At 35.5% G+C, this 11,993-nt stretch overlaps 1 protein-coding gene across 1 annotated transcript in view; it reads right to left on the bottom strand.

Annotated features, from left to right (window-relative positions):
* Positions 1-209: 209 nt before the first annotated feature.
* jph1a (junctophilin 1a) overlaps positions 210-11,993 on the bottom strand; it is a 41,292-nt gene continuing 29,508 nt past the window's right edge. The window contains exons 4-6 of the mRNA XM_058765363.1: positions 6,463-7,163; positions 6,285-6,381; positions 210-2,360 (exon numbers count right to left, since the gene is read on the bottom strand). Of these exons, the coding sequence (XP_058621346.1) occupies positions 6,301-6,381; positions 6,463-7,163 (782 nt within the window). The 3' untranslated portion in view covers positions 210-2,360; positions 6,285-6,300. The remainder of the gene's footprint in view (positions 2,361-6,284; positions 6,382-6,462; positions 7,164-11,993) is intronic.

The raw sequence follows: 11,993 nt of genomic DNA, 5'->3' as shown, positions 1-11,993 counted from the left end.
TAAATATCATCCATGTATCATTAATAAAGCTTATCTTATCTAATCTAATCAGTTTTTCGTACATAACATTAAAATAATTGTAAGTATCGGCCAGAATTTTCCAACTAAATAAAAGACTCGACACAATTTGATTCACTGATTCAGAATCAGTAAGAAGTCCTTTAACACTGTAAATTTACCACAATAAAGAAATCATGGAGAAATCAGACTTACAAGGCATAACATTTTATTATACAGATAAATACCATAACTTTTCAAATTACAGAAATACGTGGGGCTAACCCATGGGCTTGACATGAAACAGAGATGAGTTTTTTGCATTCAAGGGTTCAAAAAGAATTCCTGCATCCTCAGCATTTCAAATCACGTTGAATCATATATAGGCTTAGAGTCTTAATTCTGATGATGTGTGAGATGCAATGCTTGATATAAAGGAGCTATACTGCTTTTGACAAAATACAATTGTGCATTTCTATAGAAAAATATATTTTTAGAATTCATATTGTAATGGCTGTGCTCTGTAAAAACGCTTATAAATAGAATAAACCTCATATAGTATATAAATGTTTTTTGTTTGTGCAACATTTGTTTTTAGAAAAATAACTCCATGTCTTGCCCTGTTAGCATAAGAGCTCATAACTTTCCTTCAGAAAACATATAAAAGAGCCCGTACACATTGCACTGCATTGTTGCACAGAACTGAAATCCAACCAAATGAAACACATCCCGCAAAAGTAAAGTTTTATGCCTTAAACATATTTCACCTTAGTTGTTTTGAATCAAATATACAGGTGTTAATGCATTTAAAGACCCCATGCAAACGAAACTAAAAGCAAATGAGGGTTTGAAGAAGAGAAACTGAGTTTTCCAAGCCCTTGTACACTCACCAAACACTAGAAACGATATCTAGAATGCTATATATAATAAATAAACCTTCTGAAGAGGGAAACTGCACATAAATATAAGAATAACAAATAAAAGTAAAATTTCAGGATGTACCAAAAAAACTAATTTGACAATATAGTGGCACATTTAAATTGAATCCCCAACGGCCCTGTCAGTCAGAATTTGCATACTACAGATTTAAGACAAAGACTTCATCTCATACGAGGCTTTTATTTCCTTTTCTATGTTGTTTGAGGTAAACTGAAGTACTGTTAAAGACTCTTAAAGGCAATGTCCTACTTCCTCTAGCGCCACCCGACTGTGGCACTACCTGACTTTTGATATCCAAAGCATCCAAGGTCATAAACATGCAAGCAAGCCCTCAACATCGTCTTTTTTTTTTCTTTCTCAAAACATCTCACCTGCTGTCACACGTCAAACCTGACATCTGAAGCACAATAACTCTTGCACAACATTGCATGCACGATGGCATGGGCTTAATTTACATAACACGACAAACAGTCAATTCCCAGAATTCAATAAATAACACACTTCATAAGACTTTTTGATTGGTTTGCCATGATCTAAATGGATGTGTTCAACAAAGAGTGGGAAACCACAGATCTTGAATCATACCTCTAACTCTAAACTTTTCATATTTTTCCATCTCTTAAATACTGGGACAAAATTACAATGCCCCTATTTGGTGAACAATTAAACTATGCAAGTGTAAAAATAAATCATATTGCACATTTTTAATAAATAATATAATATTTTCCCTTGTCACAAAAAAGTGGGAGTGACTTTGCGTCGCATTAAATTCAAACACGATTTTCAATGAGGTTAACAAACATAAAGTTACATGAAAACAGAAAACGAAAGGTGAGGAGTACAGTAGGGAGCATCGATTCAAGAGCTTCCGAGAAGAACGTAGGAGATGCTAGAAGAAACTGCAGTGGGTCGGTAAAGGGTGTAAGACGGATGAGTGACGCTGGTGTGCGCGTTCGGTTTCCTCAGGCCAGGCTGGCTGGAACGTACGCCCGCTGCAGCAAAGCCCCCTGAATGCATTCCTCTGGCACTGCGAGCACATCTCCCAGTTACACGTCAGATGGTAAATGAGTAAGGCAGCTGCTCTTGCCCATCACGCAAAAGTGCATCATCAAACATTTTCAGTTAAGTCTCTGCCAGAGACCTATGGAGTTGCTGATATTAAGGCTTTCCGTCAGCAGATAAGAGTCACGTTGCACTGCATTCTCTTCTTCGGTTTCCATTTTAATGGTAATTTTTCCCCAAAAAATATTTTCATCTCTTTTGCCAGAGCCACATGATATTAGACCACGCCATTTTCAGAGATGATGCTCTGGGTTTCAAACTCCTATATGTTGATTCTTCAGCTCCCTCTGCCCTCTGGAGACTGCCTGGTGCCATTTGGATTTCAGAAAGGTCATTGACACTGTGTGGGTCGCCATCCAACACTAAAAGTGGTTATAATAATGGAATACAGGGTTAAAAGTTACAGTACATCCATAACAAATGCAGACTGGGCTAGTTGTCTCAGAGGCTGTAGATAGCAGGTGTTATGGATGTTGGCATCAAACAAAACTGTAAAAAACTCTTTTAAAAGTTGAACGATCTATGGAATGTAGAAAGTAGACAGAAACAATTAAGGTCAACTTATAGGTCATTTAGTATGAGCAAGAAATGATAAATGTTCAGTTTTGTTGTGAGGGGTCAACTAACAGGTTGCTGAGCTTGCTCAGTTTGATCACTGTTGATGCAAGTTTGATTATATTTTGTTGTAAAAGTTATCTTATACATATATAAACTTTTCAATGTCTAGAACTTATGATGTTAATTGTTAAGTTGATACAACTGTTTTTTTTTTTTTTTGTGAAATACATTCTCCAATCACCATATGTTGGTAATAATTGCTGGTTAAAAAGTGAAAATAAAGAACTATATATAATGAGGGTAGAACTTAGAACTTAGCATTTATGGTATAAGGTTAAAGTCATCAAAGATTTATTTTATATTTATATATTTTATTTACTTTCTGTAGGTAAAGTATTTCTAAATTAGCTTTTTTGCTGAATTTTTACTATTGCTGTCAAACGATCAATCGCGATTAATCGCATCCAAAAATTGTTTATTTTTGTTTACATAATATGTGCGTGTACTGTGTACACTGTAGAAAGTGATAAGTTGACTTAACTTAAAAAAGTGAGGAAACCCATTGCCTTAAAATTAAGTAAATAGTAATTTAAAAAAAAAAGTTAAGTGAACTTGACAATTCACTTAACTTATTTTTTTAATGATCATTTACTTAAAAATTTTAAGGCAACAGGTTTCCTCAATTTTTTTAAGTTAAGTTAACTTATCACTTTTTACAGTGTATATTTATTATGTATACAGTATCTCACAGAAGTGAGTACACCCCTCACATTTTTGTAAATATTTTATTATATCTTTTCATGTGACAACAATGAAGAAATGACACTTTGCTACAATGTAAAGTAGTGAGTGTACAGCTTGTATAACAGTGTAAATTTGCTGTCCCCTCAAAATAACTCAGCACACAGCCATTAATGTCTAAACCGCTGGCCACAAAAGTGAGTACACCCCTAAGTGAAAATGTTCAAATTGGGCCTAAAGTGTCAATATTTTGTGTGGCCACCATTATTTTCCAGCACTGCCTTAACCCTCTTGGGCATGGAGTTCACCAGAGCTTAACAGGTTGCCACCGGAGTCCTTGGTGGATGTTAGAGACCTTGCGCTCCTCCACCTTCCATTTGAGGATGCCCCACAGATGCTCAATAGGGTTTAGGTCTGGAGACATGCTTGGCCAGTCCATCACCTTTACCCTCAGCTTCTTTAGCAAGGCAGTGGTCGTCTTGGAGGTGTGTTTGGGGTCGTTATCATGTTGGAATAGAAGGGAGGGGATCATGCTCTGCTTCAGTATGTCACAGTACATGTTGGCATTCATGGTTCCCTCAATGAACTGTAGCTCCCCAGTGCCAGCAGCACTCAATGCAGCCCCAGACCATGACATTCCCACCACCATGCTTGACTGTAGGCAAGACAAACTTGTCTTTGTACTCCTCACCTGGTTACCGCCACACACGCTTGACACCATATGAACCAAATAAGTTTATCTTGGTCTCATCACACCACAGGACATGGTTCCAGTAATCCATGTCCTTAGTCTGCTTGTCTTCAGCAAACTGTTTGTGGACTTTCTTGTGCATCATCTTTAGAAGAGGCTTCCTTCTGGGACAACAGCCATGCAGACCAATTTGATGCAGTGTGCGGCGTATGGTCTGAGCACTGACAGGCTGACCCCCCACCCCTTCAACCTCTGCAGCAATGCTGGTAGCACTCATACGTCTATTTCCCAAACACAACCTCTGGATATGACGCTGAGCATGTGCACTCAACTTCTTTGGTCGACCATGGCAAGGCCTGTTCTGAGTGGAACCTGTCCTGTTAAACCGCTGTATGGTCTTGGCCACCGTGCTGCAGCTCAGTTTCAGGGTCTTGGCAATCTTCTTATAGCCTACGCCATCTTTATGTAGAGCAACAATTCTTTTTTTCAGATCCTCAGAGTTCTTTGCCATGAGGTGCCATGTTGAACTTCCAGTGACCAGTATGAGAGAGTGAGAGCGATAACACCAAATTTAACACACCTGCTCCCCATTCACACCTGAGACCTTGTAACACTAACGAGTCACATGACACCGGGGACAGAAAATGGCTAATTGGGCCCAATTTGGACATTTTCACTTAGAGGTGTACTCACTTTTGTGGCCAGAGGTTTAGACATTAATGGCTGTGTGTTGAGTTATTTTGAGGGGACAGCAAATTTACACTGTTATACAAGCTGTACACTCACTACTTTACATTGTAGCAAAGTGTCATTTCTTCAGTGTTGTCACATGAAAAGATATAATAAAATATTTACAAAAATGTGAGGGGTGTACTCACTTCTGTGAGATACTGTATATAAAATCACACACATACAGTATATATTTTGAAAATATTTACATGTATATATTTATATTCATATAATTTGTTATATATATAAATATATTTATTATGTAAAGATAACATTTTTCTTAATTATATACATGTATGTGTTTGTATTTATATATACATAATAAATATACACAGTGCACACATATTATGTGAACAAAAGCTTTTATTTTGGATGCGATTAATCGCGATTAATCGTTTGACAGCACTATTTTTTACTATTATAATTTTGCTGAAAAACATATAATAGGCTGTTTGACAGCAGGCTCTGACAGCTCACCCCATACAATGTGATGGGGTGGGGATGACATGCCTCGCTATTATATGGGATGAATGGTCAACGTTTTAAAATTATGAAGTCTAAATTTTTACTAAAGGCAATATTACATGCAATAATAAAGCAATGGCAGAATGCATTTCAATGCACTTAGTGAAAAATGTCATCAAAAATCCACACAGAGATTATTAAGAGAGTTGCGGAGTATATTTATGTCAATACTCAAACAATTCCACCTAAAAACACATTATTCCATCCAATAATTATATGTTTTGTGTGAATACTAGCCATTTACTTAGCAACATGATAGTATCAGACTCAAGTCCCGTCCTCATTTTTTCTTGGTTGAATATCCTGTTTCACTCAGAAATATGTCTTGAAATATGGAATTGAAATATGTTGCCAATGACAATTCAATATTGATTTACATTTTTTTTAACTATACCACCATTCAAAAGTTTGGGGTCAGTAAGTCTCTTTAAGCACACCAAGACTGCATTAAAAAAAAAAAAATACAGTAAAAACAGTAATATTGTGAAATATTATAACGATTTAAAATGACTGCTTTCTAATTTAATATATTAAAAATGTAATTTATTTCTGTGATGGCAAGACTGGACTTTCCGTATCATTACCCCAGTCTTTAGTGTTACATGATCCTTCACAAATAATTCTAATATGCTGATTTGATGCTCAAGAATCATTTCCTATTATTATCAGTGTTGTGCTACTTAATATTTTTGTGGAAACCGTGATACATTTTTTTCAGGATTCTTTGGTGAATAGAAAATTCAAATCTTTTGTAACACTGCAAATGTATAAATTGTCATTTAACATTAACATTATAAAAAACTGAAACTCAAACCTTTGAATGGTATACAAAAAATTGGTGTATAAACAATTTTCACTCAAAATATGCTTGTAAATTTCACAAACAATTACAAAGAAACAGGAAGTAACAGGTTGAATTAAACTTGACATTTTGAAGTAGAAAAACTGAAATCGTATCATCCTATAAAATCTACTTCAATAATCTTTGTGTCATTTACAATTTTGGAAAATCAAGTATAATGTATAAAGATAAAATTTTTACCTGAGATGGTAGTGTTTCATGTAAGGAAATGGACAAAAATGATTGCCAATCCAATATTCAAAAGCATCACCATGGCAACCAAAATTGAGTTAGGACCCTGGGTAAAAAGACACATGATGTAACATTTCCAGCAACAATCCATAAAACACACATCTGTAAGTATAAACAAGACACTTACAGACTCTTCCGCTATGGTTTCATCGGCCATATCTATGCTGGCTTTCTTGGTATCAGCTAAGCTCTTTGGTTTGATAGACTCTTGTTTCCTGATCTTGGGCTCTGGTTTGGGAGTGGGCGCCCTGACCATTTTGGGTGGTGGAGGCATCCTGGCCAGGCTAGACTGCGTCATCTCAGGCTCTTCATCTTCTGGTTCCTCTGGTGGAGGCAACTTCGCCACCGGCTTCACGTAGTAACTGTGATAAGCAGCATGTAGCTGCCCATTACCTGTGCTGGCAGGTTTGGGCAGGGGTTCAGGGGCCTTGGGGGGCTTTGGTGGGGGAACGTTCTGTAGCTTGATGGCCGGTACAGGAGGAGGGGTGGAAACTTTGGTGATCTCTGCCACAATGGAGGCTCTCTCTTCTTTGCTTATCTTGCGAGCTACACTACTACTGTCCTTGCTTATCTTTCGGGCTACGCTGCTGTTGTCCTTGCTTATCTTGCGGCTGGCGCTGGGGTTGGGTGCTTGGCTCTGTTGAGGGGACTGAGGAGGTGACGGGGTTGGGCTCTGGGCAGGAGAGTGGCTTGGAGTCGTGCCGCGCCGATAGAAAGGGCTGCCAGAAGGCTTCTCCTTCTCCTTCTCCTCCTCCTTCTCCTCTTTAGGTGCTTCCTCCTTGATCTCCTCCACTGGCTCACTGAACTTTTGTTTGATGTAGTCAAGTCCTGAAAGGGAGGCATAAAATGTTGGGCAAAGTCAGGGAAATTATAATACAAGTTCACCAGCAATTTCACATAGTTTATGGCATAATTATTACAGAAAACTAATTTGCCAAGTTATGGGTCAACATTGCCAATGATGAAATATGTATATAAAACAATGTTAAATATAATTATATGAATTTATATATATAAATTGTACATTTTTTTAACAATGTCCTTACTACCTTTCTGGGCCTTGAACGAGTCAGGATCAGGATTTCACCAAAAATATCTTAATTTGTGTTCCGAAGATGAATGAAGTTCTTATGATTTGGAACGACATGAGGGTGAGTAATTAATGACAACTTTAATTTTGGGGTGAACTGTCCCTTTTAATGCAGCTTCTTGTGTTACTAATGGAAACCTTCTCAAGTCTATTCTGTAAAATAAAAACAGTTTTGGTAATGTGTGCAAATTTTTCTAGTTCTCAAAACATGGTTTGCTCAGTCACCCTGTCAATGAAAACTCTGTCCAATCTGGATCAATTAACTGGTGAAACTGCTTAGAGGACAGCGGCAAAACCATGAATGACGCAGTGCTGAGTTTGCATAATAGAGCTTTCCGGGAAAATCATACGGCTCCATCTAGCTTAAGCCCAAACAATCTAACTGCAGTTTAATTCACTTGACATCTCTGGCATCCATGATGACCAGCTTCAAAGAGTGTGAGGGCATTCTTAATGTTTAAAAGGCTTAAAGTATCCTCTGAAGATGATTTCTCACAATAACTTGATAAGAGGTCATGTTTTATGGAGGGTCCATTCTGCTTCTTTCTGTCTGATCTGAACTCCTGTCACAAGTTCCTGGCATTGTTTGCATGATTTACTGGTCTAAAGAGACCATGTTAGCTCACTGCAGACATAATTCACTGCCAAACACACAAGCCTGTTCTTCTGTCATTTACAGAAGACACTTATGTACTTATACGAGCAGCTACTAACTAACTTAATTGTTCTTAAAAATCATTAAGCAGAACACATACTACTGAAAGAAAATATGTATCTATCAACATTCAGATTGATTTTGATCATATGATGTCTCATGTTACAAGCCATTGTGAGTGTTGCTCTCTAACCATCGCCAAGAACTGTTAATCTTGTAGTTGCGGAGCAACTTAAAAATAAAGTCCACATAATGCTCTAAGATTGCTTTGATCTCTCTTTAATCCTCAAGCAAGACTCTGAAAGTGGAAGTCTGCTACCCTGGGATGGCACAATAGTAAAATACTGTATTTGATAAACAAAACAATAAATACAATGTACTTGAGCAATTTTATTCAAAATCATTTTAATATTAAATCCTGCATTACTATAAAATGAACAAACATTGAACAAGCACACATAAATGGGGGAATTAACTCGAAAATTGCTGGTAAATTAGTAAACAATTACAAAGAAACAGCAAGTAACACTGAATTAAACATGACATTTTGAAGCAAAAAAAAAAAACTTGCGAAACTTACTCAATTTACAACTTCACTAGTGCTGTCAAACGATTAATCGCATCCAATATAAAAGTTTTTGTTTACAATATGTATGTGTGTTCTGAAAAAGTGTTTGTATTTATATATACACATAATAAATGTACACAGTACTTTTATTTTGGATGCGATTAATTGTTTGACAGCACTATTTTTTTACACTGTAGAACTACAAAGGCAACATAAAAATGTCCAATAGAACTAGAACAGTGATTCCCAAACAGAGTTGCATGTAAACCAAACTAGCATATATATATATATATATATATATATATATTTTTTTTTTTTTTTTATTTAATGCTAATTTTTTTTTTTGAAGAGTGAAAAGATTAAAATAAATCAAATAAATAAATAATAAATATATTTAAAGAAATCGTTCATGTAAATAAATGTTACTTTAATTATTTAAAATAATATATATATATATATATATATATATATATATATATATATATATATATATATATATATATATATATATATATATATTCTAATTACAAAATAATGTGTGTAAGCATAGGGTTCTGCAATTTCTGTGAGTGAGGAGTATTACAATATGTCAACGATGCATATGAGTTTTATTTGTATCAATGATCAAGTTAAATGATGTGCTGTGTAAAATGAGTTAAAATACAAACATTTTGGTTTCATTTTGAAGGGAACTTGAGTGTCACTGAAAGGGCTGATGGTGGTACGCAAGGCAAAAAGGTAGTGGAGAAAATTGCATCATTGCCTTGTTTTTCAACATTACATGCATAATCATAATGCACACACTAAATCACTACAAATGGATTACAAGCACAGAAAGTAGGGAAACCTACTGTAATGAAGTGTAAAATAAAATTTACAACACCATAGGTTTATAAGAATAATCTGTTTCTTTGTATTATCCACAGATGATGGCTATAATGGATAATCCTGGCCATATTCCAGCACCATTAGACAGGCCTGTGTGGGGGAACGATCTGTTTAAATCCTCTGGAGCATTGCACCCTCACCGACCTTAAATTAAACCGAACGTCAATAACGAGAGGTATTCATTTAATAGTCGATGGGATGGAAAGGCCTCATCTTCTAAGGTTACGCAATCACATCCGCTGCCTTTGTGGATTAGATTATGGCACCTGTGTGGTGTAGTTATAAAAAATAATTTTCTTAATCACTATATTTGCCTTGTTTTTCAATAATAATTCAAAAAAACATCTAAACATCATTAAATAAGACTTGTTTTCAGAGAAGATATCTCGAATTAGGTTCTCTAACATTAATTATTAAAAGGCAAAAAAACTCTGGATATAAATCTATCTTAAGTGGATTATTTGTATCTAAAGACAAAGACAAAAAAGTTTAGAAAATGATTTTTATATTGTAACAGTACAAAAAGCAATGCTACTTATTGATTAAATATCAAAATTCTGGAAAGTCCTTGTTACCTTAAAAGAAGATCATACAATATGATGAGGCATCAAGATGTATAATGAGAGCTGTCATGTTGTCATGTGAAATTCAACTCCAAAAATAAGTGGTGGCAATAGAACCTCACAGGCTCAAAATCTGCATAAGGCATTTGACAAAGATCCAAAGGCCTCTCTTATGACATGAGAAGGATTATGAAATCTTTTCACCCACCGTTAAGAGACACAACTCAATTACCCCTGACATGAGGGCGGATGGCACTGAAGCGGTACTATTGTCTCAACATGCAATAGATCAAATTCAGAGACGCTACAACGCAGCACAAACAAACCAATCAGAGGCATGATAAACATACAGATGCAGTCTGTGCAATCAACCTTAACCTTTTGTTTATTATCTACATTGTGAAGAATATTAATAGGCTCCCTAACCTAATAAAAGGAGCATGTGATATGGGGGTTTTGAATTTATTAAGCACTTCATAAATTCATGCCAGTGGAGCCTTGGTTGTATTTATGAAACATGCCATAATGTATTTCATACTGACAGACGTTTGATGGAATAATAATGACTACTTTATAGTCGATCTATGTATATTCATCTTTTACATGTAGCAACCTTCTCTCAATGCTAGACCAGATTATCCGTGTACTTTCTCAATACATGTTCCTCCTTCTTATAAAATAAAACTAATAATGAATTAGTTGTGCTTCAGATGACTGGAATTTGAGTCCCGACTCGAGAACATTTGCGATCACATCCCCCTCTCTCCACCTCTTCCTGTCTGTCTGTACTGACCTTTTGCAATAAAGGCAAAAATGGCCAAAAAAAAAAAAAATTATTTTTCTGTGACTTTAAGTAATTGCGACTGAATTAAGAACATACAGTATAAATATGTACATAATAATAATAATAACAACATTTTTCTTATTTATTATGAGAAACATTTGTAACTGTGAGAAAAAAAATTAATACATACATGTATTTATTTTTCTCACAACTGCGACTTTAATTGCGATTGTATTAAGAAAATACATTATAAATATGTAAATATGTACATATATACAAGAAATAATAAATAAACATTTATATTAAAAAAAATCATAATTTATTTACTTATAAATACATGTTCTTAGCCTTATTTAATAATAATAATAATAATATATTTATTATTTATTATGTTTGTTTATTATGAGAAACAATTGTAACTGTTACTTTAAGTAGTTGCGATTCGGAAAATACGTTATAAAAATGTAAATATGTGCATATATGTAGGCTACATATACTGTACACATACAAACGTATATACACATATAACATAGTAAGAATGTGTGTGTGGATAAACAAGTATACACATCAACACACCCACACAGATTCTTTGTTTTGTTTATACAACAAACAGTCAAAATTGTAAGATGAATTAATACATTATACATTATTTATTTATTATTATACATGTCAAAATCTGAGCCATCCAGGTTGTACTGAAACGGCATAAATAGAGAAAAAGAGAGATGAATTGTTGGGGGTCATAAGGTCAGGGCAGCACCTGCATTTGAAGAGATGGGCAGTGATTGAGTGATTTAAAGGGAGGAGGGAAGAAGAGGTGCAGTCAGGGTTCAAAACGTCTGACTGAAGGAATGGACAGCTGCAGTCAGAGCCCTGCTCGCTGTCCTGCCATTCCAGCTCCCGACCATTCCAACTATCCCTCCGCTAGCTCCCCGTAAAGGACACACTCACTCCAAATATAGCGCAATTAACGTCACTCTATAAACCTCGTTGGGTAGACCATTTCAAACAGGGCCTAAAGACAACCATGGCGACAGTGCAGAGGTTTTTCCTGATGTGTTACAAAGGCATACTTAACCTCTGCACTAATCTGCCATAAGCCAGAAATGT

The sequence above is a fragment of the Onychostoma macrolepis genome, chromosome 24 (assembly GCF_012432095.1).
Source record: "Onychostoma macrolepis isolate SWU-2019 chromosome 24, ASM1243209v1, whole genome shotgun sequence".
Classification (NCBI taxonomy): domain Eukaryota; kingdom Metazoa; phylum Chordata; class Actinopteri; order Cypriniformes; family Cyprinidae; genus Onychostoma; species Onychostoma macrolepis.
The sequence above is the reverse complement of the archived record's forward strand: the minus strand, read 5'-3'. Positions and strand labels throughout refer to the sequence as shown.